The sequence below is a fragment of the Balaenoptera borealis genome, assembly GCF_965194805.1.
Source record: "Balaenoptera borealis genome assembly, chromosome: 8".
Classification (NCBI taxonomy): Eukaryota; Metazoa; Chordata; class Mammalia; order Artiodactyla; family Balaenopteridae; genus Balaenoptera; species Balaenoptera borealis.
In genome coordinates this window covers 114,426,341-114,451,088 of record NC_138865.1, presented here as the reverse complement: position 1 = coordinate 114,451,088, position 24,748 = coordinate 114,426,341, and the positions used below count along the sequence as shown (strand labels likewise).

General features: G+C 46.0%; 3 protein-coding genes across 21 annotated transcripts in view; 1 reads left to right on the top strand and 2 right to left on the bottom strand.

Moving 5' to 3' along the window:
* LRSAM1 (leucine rich repeat and sterile alpha motif containing 1) overlaps nucleotides 1-5,565 on the bottom strand; it is a 46,167-nt gene extending 40,602 nt beyond the window's left edge. Inside the window, exons 1-7 of one of the 6 annotated variants that reach the window (XM_082402624.1) lie at nucleotides 5,431-5,565; nucleotides 4,896-5,127; nucleotides 4,521-4,637; nucleotides 3,152-3,255; nucleotides 2,796-2,852; nucleotides 2,244-2,288; nucleotides 442-519 (exon numbers count right to left, since the gene is read on the bottom strand). In XM_082402624.1, coding sequence (XP_082258750.1) covers nucleotides 442-519; nucleotides 2,244-2,288; nucleotides 2,796-2,852; nucleotides 3,152-3,223 — 252 coding nt within the window. In that variant the 5' untranslated portion in view covers nucleotides 3,224-3,255; nucleotides 4,521-4,637; nucleotides 4,896-5,127; nucleotides 5,431-5,565. The remainder of the gene's footprint in view (nucleotides 1-441; nucleotides 520-2,243; nucleotides 2,289-2,795; nucleotides 2,853-3,151; nucleotides 3,256-4,520; nucleotides 4,638-4,895; nucleotides 5,128-5,430) is intronic. The other 5 variants (XM_082402622.1, XM_082402621.1, XM_082402623.1 and 2 more) reach the window with 5 other exon arrangements.
* On the top strand, nucleotides 5,550-14,316 carry RPL12 (ribosomal protein L12). Of its 6 annotated transcripts, none has more exons than XR_014247649.1 (8): nucleotides 5,550-5,708; nucleotides 6,267-6,340; nucleotides 7,371-7,469; nucleotides 7,777-7,858; nucleotides 8,456-8,542; nucleotides 8,885-8,997; nucleotides 10,693-10,822; nucleotides 14,079-14,316. XR_014247649.1 is itself a non-coding variant. In XM_082402717.1 (8 exons), the coding sequence occupies exons 1-7, from the start codon at nucleotides 5,672-5,674 to the stop codon at nucleotides 10,021-10,023; spliced, it is 552 nt and encodes a 183-aa protein (XP_082258843.1). In that variant the 5' UTR covers nucleotides 5,550-5,671; the 3' UTR covers nucleotides 10,024-10,043; nucleotides 10,693-10,840. The 6 variants fall into 6 exon arrangements, 4 of the variants coding, with proteins under 4 accessions (XP_082258843.1, XP_082258846.1, XP_082258844.1 ...); XR_014247650.1 differs by lacking the exon at nucleotides 14,079-14,316 and adding an exon at nucleotides 12,046-13,534; XM_082402717.1 differs by lacking the exon at nucleotides 14,079-14,316 and adding an exon at nucleotides 9,964-10,043 and having other exon boundaries at nucleotides 10,693-10,840.
* Nucleotides 10,905-24,188, bottom strand: ZNF79 (zinc finger protein 79). 9 transcript variants are annotated; one of them, XM_082402693.1, is made up of 6 exons: nucleotides 23,613-24,188; nucleotides 19,437-19,525; nucleotides 17,920-17,966; nucleotides 16,706-16,801; nucleotides 13,211-13,322; nucleotides 10,905-11,902 (listed from the first exon to the last, which is right to left on the bottom strand). In XM_082402693.1, the coding sequence occupies exons 1-6, from the start codon at nucleotides 23,626-23,628 to the stop codon at nucleotides 11,036-11,038; spliced, it is 1,227 nt and encodes a 408-aa protein (XP_082258819.1). In that variant the 5' UTR covers nucleotides 23,629-24,188; the 3' UTR covers nucleotides 10,905-11,035. The 9 variants fall into 9 exon arrangements, with proteins under 9 accessions (XP_082258819.1, XP_082258820.1, XP_082258815.1 ...); XM_082402694.1 differs by having other exon boundaries at nucleotides 13,268-13,322; nucleotides 23,613-24,177; XM_082402689.1 differs by lacking the exon at nucleotides 17,920-17,966 and adding an exon at nucleotides 17,348-17,474 and having other exon boundaries at nucleotides 13,211-13,317; nucleotides 23,613-24,159.
* Nucleotides 24,189-24,748: the final 560 nt, after the last annotated feature.

Here is a 24,748-nt window from a genome sequence, read left to right as displayed (position 1 = left end):
CCCTGGGGTCTCACCTCACATATACTGTGACTATATCCCAGTCCTCGTCCTGGGGGAGCTGACAGTCAGGAGGGAGGTGCCCCAGCTCACCAAGCTTTCACGCACTGGCCACACAACACCTGGCGTCCCTCCCATTCCTTCCTGTTTGGGCCCATTGGTCTCCCTGCTCTCTGCCAGCTCACTTGCTATGAGCTTTTGGTTTGCCTTTCCACCTAGCTCTCTAAGGGCAGGGCCTGTGGCTGGTCCTCTTTGCAACTGCACCCCACACAAAGCACAGACAAGGTGCCCGATAAAACATGCTGACTAAACCCCAGAGTCACCACGGCACTAGGCACGTCTGGCATAAACTCTGACAGAGGACGCGTGAAGGGAGCAGGGATGCTGGCTGCCAGCTGCAACACCACGCCGAGTCCCCGACGCCTGGGAGAAGGGCCCCAGTACCTTGATGGTGGCGAGACTCAGGAGGCTGCAGGATTTAGGAAGCAGGGAAGTGAGGTGATTCGTGTGGACAATCAACACCTGTGTGGAGAAGAGTTTTGACGTGTTGGGCTGAAGAAGAGCAGGGAGGGAAGGCCGGAGGCGGGGCAGCCAGCTCAGCACAGGCTGCTAGCGGCCCCGCCCTGCCCAGGTCTCTGCTCTCGCAGATGTCACAACGGATCTCTCCAAATGTGGAACCAGATGACCTTAAAATCTGGAACTTCCAGGGTGAAAGGGACCTTAGAGGTCTAATTCTACCTTCCATCCCGAGAAGGGATCCCCGTGCAGCTGACCTGATCTTAACCTCCCTCAGCCTCAGTACCTTCTTGTGGAAAATAGAGAATAATAAATTCCTGTCTGAGGGCTGCCATTGATGGTTAACAAGCTAACAGACAAAAACCACTCAGGCCAGGGCTGGCACGTGGTCCAGCGCTCAATCCGAGTCATCTATTGCTGTTTTTGTTAGGTGGCAACCCCTGCATGGATACTGCCAGTGTCAAGGAGCTCACTACTCTGTTGCTATGGGACACATTTTCCCTACCTTCATCTAGATACTTCACTTAGAATACTCTTACCTATCTGCATTCAAGTCTGCAATGCCTTTCTGAAAAAATCATTCATTTCACTCTTAATCTCCCCTGGGTGACCAGAATGAAGAGTGTAGTTATTATTATTATTATTTAAATAAATAAATAAATAAATAAGTTTATTTTTGGGGCTTCCCTGGTGGCGCAGTGGTTGAGAATCTGCCTGCTAATGCAGGGGACACGGGTTCGAGCCCTGGTCTGGGAAGATCCCACATGCCGTGGAGCAACTGGGCCCGTGAGCCACAACTACTGAGCCTGCGCGTCTGGAGCCTGTGGTCTGCAACAAGAGAGGCCACGATAGTGAGAGGCCCGTGCGCCGCGATGAAGAGTGGCCCCCGCTTGCCGCAACTAGAGAAAGCCCTAGCACAGAAACGAAGACCCAACATAGCAATCAATCAATCAATAAATAAATCTTTAAAAAAAAAATTTATTTTTGGCCGCATTGGGTCTTCGTTGCTGCACACAGGCTTTCTCTAGTTGTGGCGAGCTGGGGATACTCTTCGTTGCGGTGCGTAGGCTTCTCATTGTGGTGGCTTCTCTTGCTGCAGAGCATGGGCTCGAGGCGCGCGGGCTTCAGTAGTTGTGGCTCGCGGGCTCAGTAGTTGTGGCTCATGGGATCTAGAGCGCAGGTGCAGTAGTTGTGGTGCACGAGCTTAGGTGCTCTGTGGCATGTAGGATCTTCCCGGACCAGGGCTCGAATCCATGTCACCTGCACTGGCAGGTGGATTCTTAACCACTGCGCCACCAGGGAAGTCCCGTAGTTTTTATTATTAATAACAATGCGGTTACTCAGTGTCTACTATGTGGTAGGCATTATACTCGGGGCATTTATATCTCTTTCTACCTGCCTACCTATCTCACTTGTAATTCTAATAAAAGCTCTGCGAGAGTAGAACTACGGATGTCTTCATTTCAGATGTCTTCTCAGATGAAGAAACTGAGATATAGGAGCCTAAGGAAGTTGCCCAATTCAGGAGGGGCGAAGCCAGGACTGCAAAGCCAGAGCTGCCTGATACCAAAGCCTGCTCTCCGGTGAACACACCTGCTGCAGACTGAAAGGGTGCAATTCAGAGAGAAGGCGGATGTCTGTCCCAGGAAGACAACTCTTAGAATTCCCACCTGATTGCAAACAAGCAAACAAGCAATAAATAATTCTCTGAAAATGAAGATCCGTCTCACCTTTTTCTGCAGAACTTTGCATGTTGCAAAAGCCCCAAATGGAATCTAAGATAAGATAAAAAAGAATCAGTGCCTCCCCTCCTGCCAGTTTTTAACTTGTGTTCTGAGTGGCACACGCGTTGGGGAGAGACAGGGCAGGAGGTGAATAAGTCGAAGCCTGGGGAAAGCTGGGAAGAACGCTGCTCGGGCGGTCAGCCCTCCCTTCCAATCAGCTATCGGGTGACTGCCTGCCCACCCACCACCCCACCCCCATCAGGAACGCTATGAGAGGCAAAAGAAAGATCTCTGATGCTTGGCAGAGAATCCCAGGCTCTCCCAGTGCCCTAGGAATCCGTGAGTACATTTTCTAGAGTCTGTGACTCTTGAAGACTACGTTGAAGCCAAAAGATCATCTCAATTCTCTCGGACAAGAACAAAATCTAAGGAAACACCTCTTGACAGGAGCTTCTGGCCTTTTAAAAGCCTCAGTTCACATCTATCTTTCCTAGGGACACGTGATCTAAGAAAGAAGGGCAGACAAAAATTCACAGGCAAACCACCACCCCAGTTTACCTCTGAGAGCTCACATTTAGAGATGTCAAGAATGTCATCTGCCCCAGCTTCTTTTGCCTAGGGATAAAAAGAGTTAAAAAAAGAGGGTCCATCCTTCCAGAGTGGACAAATCAGGCAAAGAGACATAGGATTAAGGGGCTTCAAGAGATCACAGACACCATCTGGTTCAACTAGTCCATTTTGAAGGTGGACCAATGATCTCTGCTTTAATGGGGCTTGAGGTCCAGCAGGGAAGGGCGTGAACGAGTAATGAGAAGTGTGATCGGCTTATGGAGGGCAAGTGCAGTGTGGAGCCCTGTTGCATGGGGCAGAGGTGGTGATGGGGATGGACTCAGAGGAAATCCATTTTCCCTCACCAGACACATCTGGTACTCCAGCCGTTTCCGAGCCTCCTCACTGGGTTTCCGCTTCCGGAAGAAGAGTGGCATCCTTCCTTTTTCCTAGAGCAATCTTCACAACACTAGGGCATAGGAGAGAAGTTAGGGCCTGGGGCCTCTGTCACAGGTCCCCAGCACCCAGGACAGGTAGCACAGTAACACAGAGCATGTAGCTGATCTGCTGGACTATATGTTCCTTGTGGGCAGGGGCTGTGTCCATCTTGACCATCAATCTGTGCCCTGAGCCTGGCGCAGCAGGTGCTCAACACTCTTTGCTCTTTGTTGACTAAAAATAAGCAGCAGTATGTGGAAAGAGCACAACAGCAAGCCAGATGACCGGGGTTTGAGCCCACATTTGCCCCTGACCCACTGTGAGACCCTGGCATACCCTTTCCCCATTCTGGGCCCCCACCTCTCCTCCACGTTAGACAAGGGGGTTGACTTGGAGAAGTTTCCTCAGGTCCTTCCCAAGGATGCTCCTTGAGGACTCTAACAGACTTGGCTGATGAATCCCTTGTAGGCCCTGAAAGACTATCAGAGTGGCATCAGCAAACCAAACACTGCATGGCTTTAGCCAGCCCTGACCTTGACCCTGGGGAACTCAACTACATCATAACCAAAGAGATTTCTGAGCTAAATAAAAATTCAACAGCAATTCTCAGGCATCTTGCCACTCTCACAGTTATTATTCCATTTGATTCTCACCACAGCCCTCTTTATAGTAACAAAACTGATGCTCATCAAGTTCAGCGATCTGGTTATACAGCCTGGATTGCAGCAAAACCAGTCTGGAACTCTGCTCTTTCAAGTCCCGATCTTGTGGAGTTTGCCCAACTCCTTGATGCTTCAGTAACTCAGCACACATTAAGTATACCATCCTGAACTCAGAAGCCAGGTGCTCACTGCCTGCCCGGTACCAGAAAATATCAGATTTGATATGGGACAGCGATGGGCCAGGAAGCAACCATACAGGGAAGCTTATGGTTAACAGCATGGGCTTTGGGATGAAATAGAATTTTTTTCTTTTTTGTTTTTTCTTTGTTTAACTGGTTTTGAATCCCAGATCTGTCACCCACCAACCATGTCCCCTTGGTTCACCTCTCTGAGCCTCAGTCTCCTCATCTGTAAAGTGTGAGTAATAATGTTACCAACACTTGGTTCTATTTGGATCCAGTGATTTCCATATTTGCAAAGCCCATAGCACAGTACCTGGCACATGATGAGTGCCCAATAAATGTTAACCACGTAGCACCACACATCTAACAAACATTTATTCAGGGCCTACTACAGCTGAAGGATCTAGGGAGAAAGGGGCCAGGGAGAAGATGCAGTTGAAGAAGACACACACCCATTCCTCAGCGGGAGGCGTAGAGATCACAGGTCCCTGCCAATAGAGGGGAAGGCTGTCTGGGGAGCTGGCCAAGCCTGCAGAGCTGGCTCAGGCTCCTCTTGTCACCCCACCTGTCTGCAGGGATGGGGAATGATCTAAAAACAGCCCTCCCCCATCTCTCCCTGATGACCAGCTCTTAACCTCCTGCTCCCCAATGACTAACTTTCCCTCACCTCCTCCCCAACGGCCACCTCTCCTCCATTCCTCCTAGAAGATCAGCTCTTCCCGACCTGCTCCCGGATGTCCACGCCTCATCCATCCCCTCCCCCGACGTCCAGCCCAGATAGGAAGAGCCACACCCTCCTCCCCTGGCTGGGGTGGGCAGTGCCCAACCTTGCTTTGCGGATACACAGGTCTCCGACGTTCGTTCCCTCTGGTGGACCTCAAGGCAGGCCGATCACTCGCAGGTCTTGGTCATGGATGCCGGGTGACAGACCACCCGGCACAGGCCCGGCGGAGCCACAGTCTGCTCTCCTCCAAACGCAGGAACTGGGGACCGAAACTCAGAATCTCAGAAAGTCATGCAGACCAGGATGACGAAGTCTGAGACCGAAGACCGCAGAATCTTAGAATTAAGAGTTGGACCGGATTTAGACTCTAATAAAATTGTTTTAATAGCTAAAATGCCCACATCACGAGGGAGTTAGAAGGGGGTAGGGGATCGCCGTGGCCATGGGGTCTCGGAATGCTGGTGCGGACCCTCAGGAGAGGGGCGGGGTTCTGGGATAGAGTGACAGGGACTACGGGGTGACCCTCAGGGAGAATGGGCAGCAACGGAGCCTGAGATCTCGGGAACAGCGCTCTGTTGTCTGCCTCCCCCGGAAGAACTGCCCCGAAACCCCCTTCCGAACCCCTAGCTACAGCTCACCGCGGTGCCTACTTCTCCAGCCTTCAGCCTTCGGTGCCTGCCCACAAGCAATATGGCGCCAAGGGCGTCGCTGCAAGATGGGGCGGAGACGGCAGTTCTCGCGAGAGCCGCACTTTCAGGCCTTTATCCAGCGCAAGCGCCCTATCTTCCGGTCTTTCGGCTTTCGGCTCGGAGGAGGCTCAGGTGCAACTTTCTTCGGTCGTCCCGAATCCGGGTTCATCCGACACCAGCCGCCTCCACCATGCCGCCTAAGTTCGACCCCAACGAGATCAAAGTCGGTGCGTGCTTTAGATGTGGCCGGGGCTTCGGGATGGAGCATCCCTCCCCGCGTTCCGTCCGGCTTGCGGCCTCCGCCGCAATTGCCTTTCCCACGGCGGGTTTTAGAACCGCTGCCCGCTAGAGGCTGGCCCTCTGGTGCTGCGTTCAGGGCGCTGTGTGTCCTGGCCGAGCCTGTTTCTGGGCCTCAGCTTCCCCACGTGTAGATGGGGGGCAGGACCGGACGACCTGTGGCGGCTTTGCAGCCCCCACCCTTAGGGTAAGGTTTGTCTCCGGGCGCGTCCCCCTAGGCTGCGTTGGCCGGCGGCCGGGGCTTCTTCCGCGCCGGCGCGGTGTGGGCCTCGGCAGCCGGTAGCCAAGCGGAAGGCCGCTGTCCCACGTGGCGCTTGGAGCGGTCCACGCCTTGGGGGCAGGGGTGTCCTGCCTCGCTCCCGCCGAGGTTCTTGGGGCTGTTTTGAGAAAAGGCAGAAGGTGGTGTGTCCAGGCCCGCAAAGATGCGTTGGGAGGGCTGTGACTTGGGGGCTCCCCTTGCGGAGGCACTGATCCTTTCTTTCTCCCAGTGTACCTGAGGTGCACCGGTGGGGAAGTCGGTGCCACGTCTGCCCTGGCCCCCAAGATCGGCCCCCTGGGTCTGGTAAGTCATCCTTGTGGAGGGGCGCTTTTTGTTTGCGGAGAGCAGAGTTCGACTCTGGCTTGTGCAAACACGACTGTGTCTGAGGTGCCCCAGACAGTGAGCGATTGCCATCCCCGGCTAGGCCTGAACTGGCACTAGCCATCACAGAAAGGTTGTATGTAAAGATGGAACCTGGTACCTTGAACCTGTAACTTTCCAGTGCCTCTTAGCTGCTGCTCTTAGTGTCCCTGAGGGACGGGATGGAGGAGGTTTTTGAAGTCAAGAGTGGCTTAGTGACACCGCATAGCCTACTTGGCCTGTTTCCTAGGGAGATGGGCATATGGCTGCTGGGAAGATAAAATGGGGTGTGACATGAAGATCTCGGTGAATGTTACAGTAGCTTGTATTAACAACTCTGCTCTGAACCTACTGGTTAACATGATTAGCTTTACCTAGGATCAGACTTACTTACCTGCTTTTTCCTCCATTTTATACTCTTCACTGAATTTTCTTTTTCTTGAATATAATCAGGCCTTTATTCCTTGAGCAGTGGTCTCCTGTGTGAAAAGCTCTCCCACCATGGTTTTGCTTAAGCAGTGTCCTCATTACTCTTCCTTGGCCCTTACCTCAGCTGGCACTCACTGGACATCTCTCCTGTTTAGGGAATTGTAAAGGGGCAAATGCCCAGACCTCATCCCCGCAGATTGACTAGGGTTGGTCAGACACAAGGACCTGGTGTCTTTAAAGAGGCCCCCGGTGATTCAAATGTAAAAGAGTTGAAAATTACCACATAGGTCCTTAGGAGAGGGTAGGTAGATAAGGGCCCTGGTCCCATTGTGGCCTTGAACCTGCAGTTTACAGCCCTGGACCCACTAAACCTGCAGCCTCTGTTTTCCAGTTTAGTATGGTGATAGCCATGCCTTGATTGGGCAGGCAAAGTTAAACGTGTTTCAAACAGCTTGCTTGTGCTGCCAAGTGAGAAGGACTGGGCAGATTTTCAGACTGCTTCGATGTAGGGCATGGTGTGATTATATACCTTTTATTTCTGCAGTCTCCAAAAAAAGTTGGTGATGACATCGCCAAGGCAACTGGTGATTGGAAGGGTCTGAGGATTACAGTGAAACTGACCATTCAGAACCGACAGGCCCAGGTACTTGGTTTGAGGGAGGGCAGAGGTAGGGATTCCTGGGAGGAAGGTTTTTTGCTGACATAGTCACCTGCCACTAGTGGTGAGGTAAGAGCAATTTTATCTGTGGGGAAGGCTTTTGAGACATTGGGTAAATCACTTATGTTTGCTGGGGTAGGACGTGTTTCAGGTTGCGAAAATTAACCTGAATGTACAGTAAATGTGGCATCTGGCCCATGGATTCTGAGAGCCAAGGTGCATGGTAGTATTGGTTGTTCTCATCGGAGGGTGGGGTAGGGTATGTTACTCCCATTGAGAATCTCTTCCGCAGATTGAGGTGGTACCTTCTGCCTCTGCCCTGATCATCAAAGCCCTCAAGGAACCGCCAAGAGACAGAAAGAAGCAGAAAAACAGTGAGTGGCTTTTTCCCTGGATACTTGTGTGCCCAGTGTTTGATACACAGCTGCACGTGCTCCCTTTAATGAAACCTAGGGATGGCACAGGTATTTGTTAAGCTGTTACAGAGCTAGGCACTGCCAAGAAGTGCCTTGTGGCTCTCCCCAATCCCTGGTGTGGAACAGATCCCACTCAACGCTTGCAGGAGGGACATGTTCAGGCAGGGTGAAGAAACTGAGAAAGATAACCAGTAATCAAGAAAGAGCAGCTTCCTAGCTGGATGACAGACCCTATGGACAGCTTTAATCAACCTCAGTCACTTCAGCGTGTTTTTTCTCCTCTTCAAAACAGTCCCTTGCACATAAGGTTAGCAAAGACTTGATTTTGTCCCTAGCCACCCGCCACTGCACCTGACCAGTTTTCTGTTGGCTGGTGCAATCCAGTGGTGAGCTGATACTAAACCCCAGCTTAGGAAACAGGGTTGTTCTTCATGTGGATGACTCTGTGCCGAAAGCATGGGAACAGGTTAGAAATGGATGAGGGAGGACTGACTGCTGTGCTCTGCTCTGGCCTCAGGTGGTAACAAAGCTTTTGCTGTTTTTTATTTTCTGCAGTTAAGCACAGTGGAAACATCACTTTTGATGAGATTGTCAACATTGCCCGACAGATGCGGCATCGATCTTTAGCTAGAGAACTCTCTGGTAAGAACAGAACAGTATGAGGCCACCTTAATTGTCATGCAAGATGTATGCACTTAGTGGCATTTTCCCACTTAGAGGGGACTTCATTCTGTAAGACCTGAAATTGGGGTGTGGTGTCTTTTCTCGGTTTGAAAGAATCTGGGTATCATAGGACCTGTGGACATTTTTGCATTCAGAGCTTTTAAATATATGGAGCTCTGAATTTTGGATTAGGGGAGTAGTGATAATTATCCCTGTATTCCATAAAATAGTTATTCCTCTCCTTGCCTGTATTTCCCCACTGGTATCTGAGGATTGTGAGGGACTGACAGGCCCTCTGATTCCACCTTTTCTTAATTATAGGAACCATTAAAGAGATCCTGGGGACCGCCCAGTCTGTGGGCTGCAATGTTGATGGCCGCCACCCTCACGACATCATAGATGACATCAACAGTGGTGCGGTGGAATGCCCAGCTGTAAGTGACTTATGCATTGATTTTCTTAAAATTAGGGTGAAAACTGGAGGGGAAGCTAATGTATTCCTGGGGAAAAGGTGGAAAATTCTAGAAGTGCTCAATAGTGGGGTTGGGAGATAAGGTTTTTCTGTCCTATTACTGAGAGGGTTTTTTTTTTTTTTTCTTTTCCACAGAGTTAAGAACTGCAAAGAAAAATAATAAAAGAGTTATTTGACAACCAGTGGACTTTTTGATGTGGCCTCTTCCTTGGGGGAGCCTAGGCTTTGTGGTCAAATGGTGGTCATTGAGGCCAGGGTGACAGAATCTGGGGATGAAGCAGCAATCAGTGGACAACATATTTCTGTCCTGTATGGGACTAGCTCAGAAAATACCTAGAAAGGAAGTCTGCTTTTTGGAGACACATTCATGGAGCTCCTCAAGAAAAAGTTCTTGGTCAGAAAGAAAACTTGGGGAGCTAAACATAATAAACACACAGGGAAGGAGCTCTTCATCCCAAACCAATTTAATCATTTGGTGGGTTCTGGGCCCATGATTCAAGGCTTTGCTCTCCATTCCAGTGTACAGCTGTGGTTCAGAACCACTGATGGGACAACCAAAGAACCTGACCTTTATGAGTCCTCTTCTGTAGTTAGCAGCTCCTAGCCCTACACTGGTTTGCTTTAAACCAGTAACAAGACTATTTTCTAATGAATGCTTTCACCTTTCCTAAGCCTCTCCCATGTCTTTTCCTTATTTCTGTTCCTTTTGAGTTTCTAGAGCTCCTCACTCACTTTCACCTTATTTGATATGCAATGAATGAACCTCAAGCACCTGGACACTGAGACAAAGCTACCCCTGAGCAGCCTGAAGTACCACCTGGAAGGGGCTTCTGGGCACTAGCCTAAAGGGAGTTGGGAATGACAGCGCCAAGAACTTCGTTTCCCTGCCATTAGTCACTTGGCTGTCCCATTTGGTTTTTAATCACAGGTGCAAGCAGGGGTGGAAAACTGCTTTAGTGGAAAGGACTGCCCGAGATCGCTGGAGTGAGGAACATTCCAGGACACGTGGCAAGTCAGCAAGGAATCAAAGCTAGAGGCCTTGGGTGATGGCTGAGGGTACAACCAGCTTACCTTACAGTAGACCAGTAATGGGGCGTCTCAAATCAGGCTTACCTAACCAAAAACCAAGTAAGCTCACAGCAGTTTATAAGTGCTGAGATGAGATCTACACCAGTGGGGTGCAAGGGAGAAAGGAAGCAGGCCAACAGGCTAAGGAGCTTGATTTAAAAGATACTCAGCTGTCAGGAAGAGGGGAAAGTAAAAATGACTCGCCTGCCTCTGAGCCAGGGAAAGCATGGCTGCCGTCACGTTGCCCCAGTTTTGTTAGCCTTCCCTCCCTTAGGAACTCCGTTTAAAGGTATGTGCCTTGCTGAGGGATTTCATTAGCTTCTTCCTGCACCCTCAACCTCACTGTCCTTCCTCAGTCTTTTCTTGACAGCAGTAACTAGAATAGAGCACTTGAGCAGCTCAGAAAGTGCAGGTTGTGTGCAGCTGTGTCTAGATTCAGCATCCCTCCCCCAGCCCCATTCTAGTAACAGTTGGCTCTAGAATCCCCCTTCCTCACTTGAATTCACTCCCCCAAATCTTAAACCTCAGTGGCCCCACTGTGGGGAATACTCGTTCCCGGCTAATGTTCTTGATTCTCTTGTTGCAACAGCCCTCATTCAAGCAGAGACTACTACGACCAGACCACTGCCAAAATACCTGACCTTTTAAGTAGGAACCAAGTCTTTCACTCATTCTTCATAAATCAACGTTTCTGGAGTGTTTTTTCCACTGAATTAAAGGTAAATCTTTAAAACAGTGTAATTGGAGTTGGGTTGTCTTAAGATGTTGAGAAAGAAGAGAGCACCTGAGACCTTCCAGATGCAACATGTAAAATAGTGACTATTTATTAAAGGTGCTTTTGCATATGGCTCTGGGCTAGACTTAAAGTCAGATGTCCCCAGATGCCTTCAAATTACCTGTCAGGTCCCCATCCACTTTGGTTATGTTCCCAGTTACTCTCCAGCATGGAGTCTCTGATGTCTAATGAAAGCTGAACTACACCTGAAGGCCTTACCACACTCACTACATTCGTAAGGTTTCACACCAGTGTGAATTTTCTGATGCTGACTAAGGGATGAGCTCTGGTTAAATGCCTTTCCACACTCATTGCACTCATAGGGTTTTTCTCCTGTGTGAATTATATGATGTCGAATAAGGGCTGAGCTCTCACTGAAGAATTTCCCACATTCATTACATTTATAAGGCTTCTCCCCAGTGTGGGTCTTTTGGTGGATTATAAGGTTTGTGCTTTGGCTGAAGGCCTTCCCGCACTCACTGCACTTGTAGGGTTTCTCTCCAGTGTGAGTCCTCTGGTGGTTTGTGAGGTTTGCACTCTGGCTGAAGGCCTTCCCACATGCATTACATTTGTAGGGTTTCTCCCCTGTATGGATTCTCTGGTGCTGAATAAATGCTGCACAGTAGCTGAAGGCCTTCCCGCATTCGCTGCACTTGTAGGGCTTCTCCCCTGTATGAGTCCTCTGGTGGTTTGTAAGATTTGCACTGTGGCGGAAGGCCTTCCCACAGTCGCTGCATTCGTAAGGCTTCTCTCCAGTGTGAATTCTCTGATGCTGAACAAGGGCTGAACAGTCACTGAAGGCTTTCTCACACTCACTACATTTGTAGGGCTTTTCTCCAGTATGAGTTCGCTGGTGTTTTGTAAGGTTTGCATTCTGGCTGAAGGCTCTTCCACATTCACTGCATTTATAAGGTTTCTCTCCGGTGTGAATCCTCTGGTGCTGAATAAGAGATGAGCTCTGGCTGAAGGCCTTCCTGCATTCATTGCACTCATATGGCTTCTCCCCAGTGTGGCTCTTCTGGTGCTGAGAAAGGGAAGAACAGTAACTGAAGGCTTTGCCACATTCATTACATATGTACGGCTTCGCTCTGTGAGGTTTAATTATATCTGAATTCTTCCTGAAACTCTCTGTGTGTGTTTCACATTTACGGGGTCTCACTTCTGTAGGAACTCTCTGCTGTGGAGAAAGAACTGGTCTCAGATTGAAGCTCTTCCCCAGTTCACTGTTCCTGTGATCTGACTCCCCAGAGGGCATCTCTACACTTGGGTCTTGGAATGATTCTTCAGAAATGTCTTGTTCAGCTGGTGATTCAGATACAATCTTCCAATCTGAAGAATATTTACAAAAGCAATTTTAAAGATTCTTTTGGTGAAAGAAAAGATACCGAAAGACAAAAGGCTGAAGGAGTCTGGCTGAGCTCTTATGTAGGACAGGTTCGATGCTTCCACCCCCTTTCACCCAGGATGCTTCTGTTCTAAACCACAATGACCAGAAAGTTTTTCAGAGACATGAGCACTCTTTGCTCCCTTTCCTAAACAGAAGTTTATCCTGAACCTGCCTCAGATGCACTCCTCTCCTTTCTTTCTGACACTCCTCTCCTGTGCTTTTGCCAAGTACTGGGTTGTCTTAAGCTGTCTTCTTAGTCACAATTCTCAGTGTGGTTTTGGGCAACCTGCTATTACCAGGTTTGAACAATTCACTTAAAAAAGCTGATGACTGATGCCAGCAGGATCAATGTTTTCACCTATCAAATCAGCAAGATTTTTAAAAAAATGGTTAATTCTAGAGTGTTGGTAAGAGTGCAGCATTTGGGATATCTCACACACTGGTGCGGCTGCATAAATGGACAGGCTATCTGGAGAGTAATCTGGCTGCATGTGTCAAGAGTCTTTAAAATGCTGACATAGAATTCCACTTCACTTGCATTGATATCATTTGTCGTCAACACTGCATCATTTGTCAAATGAAAAGCAAATACCTAAATGTTTAATAACAAGGAATGACTATAGTATAGCCAATCAAGGGACACTGTTCAGCAGTTATAAGTCATGTTTGAAATCTGTACATTATAATTCCTTTTGTAGAAAGGTATTAATTGAAAAAACACTGGCAAGTTATACAATGTGAAGATAAGCTGTGTTGTCTTTGGGCTGTGGGATTAGGCAGGGGTAGTTTTTATTTTCTTCAATGCTTATCTGTATTTTCTAATGTTCTCCAGTGACTATTATTTTTATAATAAAAGTTATAAAAACCTTGCTTTCAAGGACTATGCAGTGATAAAAATAAACAACATGCTGTTAGGTGAAAGAAGGAATATGTAAAATTACATACTGTTATCTTAATTTTAGAAAACGCTGCTTTTTGTAATATGAAGATTGAAGGTAATACCTCTGTGTGGTGGGATGATAGGAGATCTTGATTTTCTTTTTTATTCTTTTCTAAACTTTAAATGAACTTATATTATTTTTATTAGAAAAAAAGTTACTTTAAAAAGAATAACATTGCTTTTATAATATGGATGGGGGTGGGTGATATTTTTAAGAAGAGTTACTGATTCTTAATCCCCTTTGGGACCTCATTCATTTTAAGAGAAAACAAAGTGTGAATTAATGTATAATATTTGCAAAGTATTAAAACTAAGTGAACCCAATGGTCTCAGATGGCTCTCTCTGTCTCCTTCATAGAGGCATATAGCTAAGGGAATGAAGTTTTAGGGAAGGCTACGGAGCTTCTTTTCACAAGGGTCAATTTTCCTGAAAAGATTCTTCCCGTTTCTGCCTTATTTAGGAAAACAGCAGGTTAGTTTTAGGTATGCTTTATTTGAATTTCTATACAGAATCTTGACCCAGACTGCCTAGGTTCAAATCTGGGTTCAACCTCTTACTAGCTGTGTGACTCTGGGCAAATTACTATGCCTTGGATTTATTATTTGTGAATGTAGCTCTCTTACAGAATTATTATGAGGACTAAATGAGCTAAAACACAAAGGACCCAAAACGATACCTGAGGAATAGCAAGTGTTATATGAGTGCTTGTTATTATCTTGGACCTTTTCCTTGTAAATCATATTAAATGGTTTCCCATTAAGCAGGTTTCCCTCTAAGTTGCACGTGCATTCGAAGCCCAGTCTACTAAGAGCACCGAAGTCCCTGTTTCGGGTTGAGGGTATCTCTATGTTACTTGGTATTTGGTCTTACAGCTCTCAAAAACTGACCATCTATCTGAGTAAAAGATGGAAAGGAGTAGAAAAGTGACAACAAAAGAAGCAGTGGGAGAAAGGAGCAATTAAGAAGACTATGCGGGGAATTCCCTGGTGGTCCAGTGGTTAGGACTCCACGCTTCCATTGCAGGGGGCATGGGTGCTGGCTCCTGTATAAGACGGTCTAATATTCGAAACTGAATATACCCAAAACAGAACCGCTGATTTTCCCTTTCAAGCCAGTGTCTTTGTCAGCCTTCCCATTCACCCAACTGCTCAGGCCAGGGTCATCCTTAATGTCTCTTTCCCTCACATCCAGTCCACTAGCAAGTCGTGTTGGCTTTAACACCCAAGTATGTCCTGAATCCTCCTCCTCAGCAGCCACCATCCTCTCACTGGAATGTCCTAACTGATCTCCCTGCTTCTAGTCTTGAACACTGACAGTCTAGTCTCCACACGTTATCTTTTCAAACACAAATATTATCCCTTCCCTGCTCAAAACCCTCAATGGCTTCCTATCTTCCTATTTGAATAAAACCTGAGCACCTTCCATGGCCTCTAAGCCTTACATGATCTACCCCCTGCCCAGCACCCTCCCTCTTGTTTACTGAGTCCGAGGCTCTTCTCATCCTAACACAAGTCGAACTTATTCCCAACTCAAAGCCTCAACACGTGGTGTGGCCCAGAATGTTCCTCCTCCGGACACTTACACGCTGGCTCATTCTTTTCCTTCAGATCTCAGCTCCAGTGTCACCTCCTCGAAGTGGTCTTCCCTGTTCCTCCGATCTAGGAGAGCCCCCACCCCACCCGTATTCCCCTTTCTTACAGTACTCATCACCATCCAATATTGTATCGGTTATTTTGTTTACTCGCTTTATTTACGTTCCTCACTAGGATGTAAGCAGGGACTACATCTTGTTCTCTGTTGCACCTCCAGTAGCTGAAACAACGCCAGGCATGTACCAAGCAGTGAGGCAAAGGCAGGTCGAAGACCTGGATCTGTCTGTCACTGTGGGAGGGGTGGGATGGAATAATAGCTCTGAAACCAGCCCAGGAGGCGCAGTGATGCCCAGGATGCTCGGTGGGTCTCAGAGCAGAGGCGCGACATCGCAGGAGCAGTGTTTTAGTGACTCTAATAGCCAGATTTAAAACTTTCCTCCAGCTACTTCACTATTACAGAATTAATACCGCCCTACATTGTCGACAACTTTTTTTCGTATATATTAGTTTGTCAAAGAGTAAGACAGGTTTTGTTATCGACATTTTTTCAGATACAGAAACAGACGACCACAATTTAGTGGTTTACTCTGAATCCATGTAGTTAATACGTAGCAAGCCAGGACCTGGATGCGTCTTTCATGGGTCCACATCCGAAGTTGCTTCCACACTAACACTCTACACTAATACCTCAGGGCACAGATCCTTTGTGGTAACACCTTTTCCCAACTTCTGTTTCTAGTGACACGGTGATTTGAATCTTTTCCAGTAACCTTTATAGGATCCTGAACCCCTCTGAGACTGTGATGAAATCTTTTCCCAGAAAGATGCAGTTATTGCCACAAAACACTGTATTCAATTCCCGAAGTTCCACACAGCGTTCTCTGGATTCAGGTTAAAAGGTCCTGCATAACAAGTATGCTGTGCTGGGAAGCAGGGGGTTTGGGAGAAGGAAGCAGCAGGCAGTGAGGCTCCCTGTAAAGGGAAGTATTTCAGCAAGTGTGAGTGGTGCCTGGAGTTACAAGGGCTGAGGTGACATGTGATAGGCTGCTTAGAAAGAGGATAAAATGGGAAGAAGAGAGTTCAGATGAACCATGCACAAAGTAAGCCAGAGGCTTTGTTTTCATTGTCCTACAGCAACCATAAAAGATATAAAGCATTAGACCACATTTTTAGAAAAATTTAAAATTTTGTCGCTTTAAAGTTGTTAAGTTCATTGTACCTCTGATGCTTTGTTTCAAAATATCAGAAGTGGCTGGAACCACAGGCCCTGCCAGAGGTCAGACATTTGCAAGGGCTGAAATATGAAGGCGGGGGTGGAGTGAGCAGCCTTAGATGAGTAGCAAGAGATAAAGGCAGAAACTATGGTTTCCCTTGCTCTTGTTTTCCCTGAGTTTCTTCGTGTCAGCCCTTCAGAAAATTCCGGCATGGCCACGAAGAGGGAGAGAAGGGGTGTGGGTGCAGGATCCAATAAAGGGTTAGTCAGAGAGGGGAGTAGCAGTAAGTGTCACAGCTGAAGCATGGCTAAAGGTGGGTACTTGAGATCCTCAGTGAGGTGAACCCGAAGCAGGGAACGTGCTAGGCCAGCAGAGATGACTCTCATTTCCCAGAGGCCAGCAATACCACCAGTGCTCCCAAATGCCTCCCAGCCTGGGGACACTGAGTAGACGGCGTGGAATAGAGGGCTTTGGAGTCTGACTGATGTTGCTTCAAACCCCAGCCTCGCCACTGTCTAGCTGTGAGGCTCTGAACCAGCGAGTTAGCCTCTCTCAGCTTTATTTTCCTCATCTATGAAACGGGGATAATAATATCTACCTCACCGGTTGTTAAAATACTCAAATGCGCTAACGCATGTTTCAAAGGGGCTTTTGCTCCCGAGACTCTGACTGGCTCAGTGCTTGCTCACATACCTGGACAGGTACTCCTGAGGCCTTCTCTCTCCAGCATCCATGAACCTTCCCTTTGTTCCAACTGGGAGTTCATACCAGGCTGGGAGACTGGAAGTCCTATTTAAGGGGGGGAAAAAAGTGGGGTTTAGAGATCTGTACTAAGTATAAATAGCCTCCCAGAACTGAGGGCAGTGGAAACAGGTCGGTCATTTCATTCATTCAATAAATATTTATTGAGCACTGACTTGGTACCAGGCACTAGGGGACACAGCAGTAAATAAGATAGACATGGTGCCAAGGTCTTAGTAGAGCATTTCTGAAAAGAGCTAAAGTAACAGCCTCAAGGAGGGGTCAAGCCAGGGAGCTAAGCAAGCCCATAAAGCCAGCTACTTAAGAAGATGGGAACTTAGTGACTATGGAGGAACTGGCCTGAAGGCTACCCCACCCTTCCTGGGAAATAAGAAAATGGGGAGGTGCAGCCTCGAGGGGAACAAAATGAAACTGCCTATTCCCCAAACCAGAACGCAGAGATCTTTCACTAGGGAACGAGGAGGAACAAACACTATCCCTCTGGTGCAGCAGAGCCACTCAGGATCACTCGACACTGGGAAGTAAAACATTTTCAGAACTGAACAAATTCTGCATTTTAAATGGTTTCCTTACCCAGTAGGACCAGGTTTCTGGACTTTTCTGGCATCCCTTCCTTGAACCTGTCCCTCGGAGTAGGGGCCAACTGCCTCCATCCCTTCTGGGTAAAAGCTACAGTCACACTGCTGAAAGGTGTGGATCCCTGAAACAACAAGCATATTCCTTCTTGCCCAGTGGCCTTAGAATATGAGGGAGTGGGGAGGTTGGCAGCTCTGGGTGTGCTGGTTAGTGGGCCTACAAAGGGTCTTTGAAAGGACTCAGGGTAGTTCCAGAAAAGTATTTATTGATCACTTCTTATGTGCCTAACACTATATTGGATATTGACGCACAAAAATAAATAAAATACAGTCTCTCTTGTCTTCACATGTTTATAATTCTAGTAGACTTTATATATAAATAGAAGAAACTATGTATATATATGAGCAGTAATTGGGCAGAACTAACAGGTGCTTGGGAATTAAAAGTGCCAATATAGAAAAAACAAAATTAGAATGTGTGAGTTTATGCAACAAGGAATCAGCTGCAAATTAGCAAAGAAATGTGAATGATTAATGTTTTCAGAACATTTAATAAATATTCCTGCTTACTCAGACATCACACAGTACAGCAGGAGAGCCAGCACGTATGCAACCACCTGTAATAATGTGTCAAAGAGATGGACAGATTAGCTGCTAGGATAACAGAGGAGGAATCATAGATGGAGGGCAACCTGGCCTTCAAGGAGCAGGTTCCTCAGATGGAGAAAGAGAAGGATGTCCACAGCAACGGAGGCATCAGGAGCAAAGGCACGGAGGCAAGAGAGTCTTTGCCTATTTTCAGCTTAGGAAATGGTACCTCCAGTCACCTAATTGGCCATGTCAGACAACTAGGTGCTATCTTCCCCTTTCTTGCAGCTCCCCACATGTCAACTGCATATTCATTCTTCCTCCTCAATATCATGAGAATTCATGCATTTCTCTCCATGCCCCTGCCACTACCTTGCTTTAAGCCACCATCGTTTCCCAAATCATAACTAGTCTCCTGATTTCTAATTTTACCTGTCCTTCCAATACATCCTTCACACTGAGAAATGCACTAAACGGGACAAAGAGGGTCATTTTTAAAAACGATGGAATATTTAAAACATTTGGGTCATTTTATAATGAGAGTAAAATCCATTATGAAGATATAAGGGTCATGAACCAAATAACAAAAATATAATTCATAAAGAAAAAACTGTAGGAAGTACAAGGAGAAATTTAAAATATAGCTACGAGAGATGTTAAACAACTTAGTTGTTGACAGAGTTAATACAAAATAAACAAAAAAATAAAGGTATGGAAGAAATGAGTAATTTAATAAGGTTGAGCCGTAAACCCTACAGCTGCAATCACACTATACCTGGATGTTTTGTGTGGAGAAGAGACACAAACTTTGCCTGCATGGAGCACAGACCAGCTAAATGTGCAGACATGAAACCAAAGTCACAATTTTGGCATATCTAAAAAAATAAAGACCCACCACCAAAAATTTTCAATATATATGAACAAAATAGGAAGAAAATGAATTAGGGGATTCAACTCAAGAGATTTTGAAAAATGAATTTTAAAATAAATCTAAGGAAAGCGGAAGCAAAAAAACTAATACAGAAAATTTTGTTACTAAAGAGTAGAACTGATGAGGAAATCCAAGAGCAGGCTTTCTAAAAATGAAAACAGACCAATTCCTAGTCTAGTCAAGGAAAAGAAAGGGAGAAGACAGTTCTTATCCTCACAGAAGGACTATGAAATGGAATTTATTAGAAATAATTCTGTAGAATACTCAATGAAATGGGGGAAATATTAATCAAATTCTACTAAGTGTAAATAAAAAGAAGGTTACAAATCAGGACAAACCCATTTGGGGAAAACAGAAAAAAAAGAATATGACTAAAAGGACACAAATCAAAATGTTAAGTGTTATTTCTTTGTAGGATTAAGTGTAATTTTGGGGGGGTATGTTGTCTATATTTTTCAGGTTTTCTACAAAGAACATGAATTCCTTTTGTAATTAAAAACCAAAAACACCCTTAATATTAAAGAAAAAAAAAAAAGAGGCTGCCTTTCAGAGTAAATTTCCAACTTACTTGGGGCCCAGCTGGGAGCAGACCACCTGCCATTCCTTCCTCTTCTGTGCCTTCCTCTTGGGGAAGGGCAGGATCTGGAGAAGGTGGTTCTGGAGGAAGAGAAAGAAAGCAATGAGGCATAAAAGTTTACAGCTCACCAAGCTAGAAAGTCTCAAATTCTCACTCTGAAGAGAGTGTTCAAATGACATTATAGGTCCCAGGGCTCACTGAGGCTGAATTTGCAGACCTGCAATGGGATATAAATTTTCCAATTTCCCTTCCTACCTCAGAAGTTCCATCAATTCACTCAAACATAGGGAGGCATTAGAGTGTAACAGACTCTCAAGTATTCCAGATCTACCACTTACCAGCAGTGTACAAATCATGTAACCTCTAAGTCTCATTTTTCTCATCTGTAAAATGAGGATAATATCCCATGTAAAGTTGCTGTGAAGATTTAAATGCAGACAAAGCAGTTGACACAATGCATAGCATGTAAATATACAGCTTACAACTATTACCAATTAAGTTCCTTGGAGAAAGTGGCTCTGCAAATTTAAGACATTTGCTTAATCAAAAGAAGAGGTAATGACCAAGTGGGAGTCATCCCAGAAATGCAAGGTTGGTTCAACAAATGAAAATCAATCTGTACAATACACTATATTAATACAAAGGAAAAAAAAAACATATGATCATCTCAGTGAACACCAAGAAGTCCATTTTACAGAATCTGATACCTTTCATGATAAGACACATCCAATAAACTAGGAACAGAAGGAACTTCCTCAACTTGATAAGAGGCATTTACAAAAAACCCAGCGCTAAAGACTGATGCTTTTCCCCTAAGATCAGGAACAAGACAAGGATGTCTGCTTTTGCCACCTCTATTCAGTATTATACTGGAAGTTCTAGCCAGAGCAATTAGGCAAAAAGAAGCAAACAAACAAACCAAAGGCATACAGATTGGAAAGGAAGAATTTAAACTACCTGTATTTGTGAATGGCATGATTTTGTATACAGAAAATCCTAAGGAATCCACAGAAAACTATCACAGCTAAACAAGTTCAGCAAGGTTGCAGGATACAACATGAATATACAATAAAAAAACAACTCAATTAAAAATGGGCAAAGGATTGAATAAACAGTTCTCCAACTGTATTTCTATACACTAGCAATGAACAATCCAAAAATGAAATTTTAAATTCCATTTACAAGAGCATTAAAAGAACAAAACACCTAGGAATAAATTGAACACAAGAAGTGCAAGAGTTTGATTACTGATGTTATAAGCAAAAAAGTATAAATAACATAGGTAGGATACTTATTTTGGTATGGATTAATTTACTTTACTTTCTTAGCCATATCTACCTCTAATCTCTTGTCACTAGTATTCTTCTTAAAGTTGTTTTTTCAAAATGTTATCAGTTTTTAATTTTTAAAATTAAATTTCACACATCATCCTCAACACTGCATTTTTTAAAAATTTATTTATTTATTTATTTATTCATTTATGGCTGTGTTGGGTCCTCGTTTCTATGCGAGGGCTTTCTCTAGTTGCGGCAAGTGGGGGCCACTCTTCATCACGGTGCGCGGGCCTCTCACTATCGCGGCCTCTCTTGTTGCAGAGCACAGGCTCCAGACGCGCAGGCTCAGTAATTGTGGCTCACGGGCCTAGCTGCTCCGCGGCATGTGGGATCTTCCCAGACCAGGGCTCGAACCCGTGTCCCCTGCATTGGCAGGCAGATTCTCAACCACTGCGCCACCAGGGAAGCCCAACACTGCATTTTATATGTAATAGATTTAAAATTGTTGACACCTCCAGTTGACCTTTCTCTGTAGACCATAAAGTCTTTAATTGAGAAAATCATTCCCTACAGACACTGAGGTACCTGTTAAGCTCAGAGCAATTTCTCATAAATGGATGTTATTGTCAATCCAAATTCTTTGTTTTTTAATGTGTAAATATGTCAGAACAAATATTTTTATGGATACTGTTACTGTTACTTTTGCTTCCATTTAGATACTTTTCTTTAATAAAACATCATCAAATCTCAAAAAAAAAAAGAAAAAAAAAAAAAAGAAGTGAAAGACATTACATTGAAAATTACCAAACACCGTTCAAGGAAATTACAGAAGATCTAAACTTTCTACAAGGCAACAGTAATTAAAATAGTGTGGAACTGATATAAGGATAGACATATAGATCCATGGAGAAGAACTGAGGATCCAGAAATAAATCCATACATTCATGGACAACTGATTTTCAACAAGAGTTCCAAGAAATTAAATTTCTTTTCAAAAAAATAGAGATGGGACAACTGGATATCTACATGCAAAAGAATGAAGCTGGACTCCTACCTCACACCATATATAAAAACCCAAAATGGATCAAAGACCTAAATGTAAAAGCTAGAACTTCTAGAAGAAAATACAGATATAAATCTTTATGACCTCTGATTAGGCAATGGGTTTCTTAGACATGATATCAAAAGCACAAGCAACAAAAGGAAAGCTAAACTGGATTTCATAAAAATTAAAAACTCTGTGCTTTAAAGGACACTGTCAAGAAAGTGAAAAGATCTGCAAATCATATATCTTCTAAGGGTCTAGTATCCAAAATATAAAAAGAATTCTTTATATTAAAAACTCAACAAAGAAAAGACAAATAGCCCAACTTAAAAATGGGCAATGGATTTGAATAGGTATTTCTCTAAAGTAAGATACAAACAGCTATTAAGTATATGAAAAGATGCTCAACATCATCAGTCATTGGAGAAATGCATATCAAACCATTATGAGATACCACTTCTCACCAAGATGGCTAAAATTAAAAAGATGGGAAAAAAAAAACAAGTGTTGATGAGTATGTAGAGAAACTGAAATCCTCATACATTGCTACTGGGAATGTAAAATGGTGCAGCCACTGTGGAAAACAGTCTGGCAGTTCATCAGAAAGTTAAACAGAGTTACCAAAGTTACCAGAGTTATACAATAATTCCTCCCCTAAGTATAAACCCTAGAAAAATGAAAGCACATCCACACAAAAACTTGTGCATGCATGTTTACAGCATTATTCATAATAGCCCAAACTGGAAACCACCCAAATGTCCAACAACTGAGGAACAGATAAATAAAACATAGTATAATCCACGTAATGGAATATTATTCAGCCATAAAACGTAGATTCCTTCATGTTACAACATGGATGAACCTTGAAACGTTAGGCTAAGTGAAAGAAGCCAGACACATATATTGTGTGATTCTATTTTCATGAAATGTCCAGAATAGGCAAATTCATGAGGACAGAAAGTATTGAATAGATTAATGGTTGTCAGGAACTAGGAGGAAGGGAAAATGTGGAGTAATACCAGTTTCTTTTTGGGGTGATGAAAATGTTCTGGAATTAAATAATGGTGACGGACTTCCCCGGTGGTCTAGTGGTTAAGACCCGTGCAGGGGGCATGGGTTGGATCCCTGGTTGGGGAACTAAGATCCCGCATGCCGCACGACGCAAACAACAACAACAAAAAAAGGTGATGGTTGCGTAACTTTGTTAATATACTAAAAGCTACTGAATTGTACACTTTAAAAGCGAATGCATGTAAATTATATCTCAGTTAAAAAAAAGGTGCTTTCAAAAGCGTCATTTTATTTGATGCTTACAGTTCTTAGAGGGGAACGAGGTAGTTAACGTTATTTTACCTTCTCCTCCATGAAGAAACACAGGCTAAGAGAGCTGGCTGGTACCTCAGAGCTTAAACAGGAATCCTAGCCTTCTGATTCTAAATCTCCAGTATCCTCCACGATTTCACAATCCCACTGGGTTGAACCCATCCTTAATATGAGGTGAAGCCAACAGGCTCCCATTCCGAACATCCCTGATGCTTCAAGAGGGCTGGAAGATCGGAAGCAATAGAGGAGGCCCTGAGTAAGTCCCATTTTCCTTCCCAGGGCCCATTTCTCTCTACTTTCTAATGCCATGGGTCCATCAACAGATCGGAGTAAGGGACAGGACACTCAGAGATGATCCAGGGCTGAGCTCCTCAAACTTTTCTGACCCCGTAATTCTTTATTCCACAAAAAGGATCGTCCCCCAACCACTTGTGGAAAGGATGACCGCCGAGTTCTGATCCGGGTCACACAGTACTGTTAGCGGACAAGCTGGAAGCCACAAACCGCTCCACCAGTCCGTCTCACCTCCTTCCTCCAGCATTTGAGTCCCACCTCGCGCCACCGCCTCCCAGCAGTTCTCTGAGCGTCAGCGTCGCTTCACTGCAGCCCCAGCCCCGCTCTGGGCTCTTCTCTCAGGCCTCTCCCCTTAAAGGCCGGGTCTGAGCCTGCGGTGCTGAGCCCGGTCCGGCCTGTCCAGCCGGGTCTTTCACTGTCTCCCCAGCCACAGCCAGGCCTCGGCTGGGGAGCCCGTGGCGCACCTGCCTCGGTCTCAGGCAGAACACCACGTGAAAAAGCCGCGGCCAGCTACGCGAGAAAACTCCCGGCTCCCGCCTCCGGCGCGAGCTCAGAAACTGCGGCCGCAGACCCGCCTCTCGCTCCAAAGGGGACGCGCCTGAATAGCGCCACTTCCGGTCATGCGCACATGCCTCCCTGCCACACCGGACTCCATTTCCCAGAATTCTCCGGGCTCGTTACTGGCCAAAGCCTTTTCTTCTCTCGGTGTCAGGTTGTGACCCGCACACCCTCATGGACCGTATTTCCCAGCGAGGCTTCCGCCTGTTCTTGCTCCCAGAATCTATTTCCCATCACGCTTTGTTGCACATGCCTTTCAGGTCCACCGAATCCAATGACTGGGGCCTCTTGGACAGGAAGCGACTTGGCCGCGAAGGCTCAGGGGAGCGGTGCTTTAAGCGCAGGCGCAGACCTGCACTAGGTCTAGGCGCCTGGTTTCTCCTTGGGTTTGGCGTGCCCTGGGCCCGGCTCCACGAGGTCCTCTCCCTCGTCAGTCAGCTCAGGGCCCAACCCCAGCGACCTTCACGGTCCTCTTGCGCCCTTCTGAGAGTTTGGGAGGGGTAAAGGAAGTGAGGGCCCCTCAGTGTGAACGGGGCAGCCGCGGGTTGGCCTGGAACTGTCAAAGTATAAAAGCTTATCAGGGCTTTCCTGGTGGCGCAGTGGTTGAGAATCTGCCTGCTAATGCAGGGAACACGGGTTCGAGCCCTGGTCTGGGAAGATCCCACATGCCGTGGAGCAACTAGGCCCGTGAGCCACAACTACTGAGCCTGCGCGTCTGGAGCCTGTGCTCCGCAACAAGAGAGGCTGCGATAGTGAGAGGCCCGCGCACCGCGATGAAGAGTGGCCCCCGCTTGCCACAACTAGAGAAA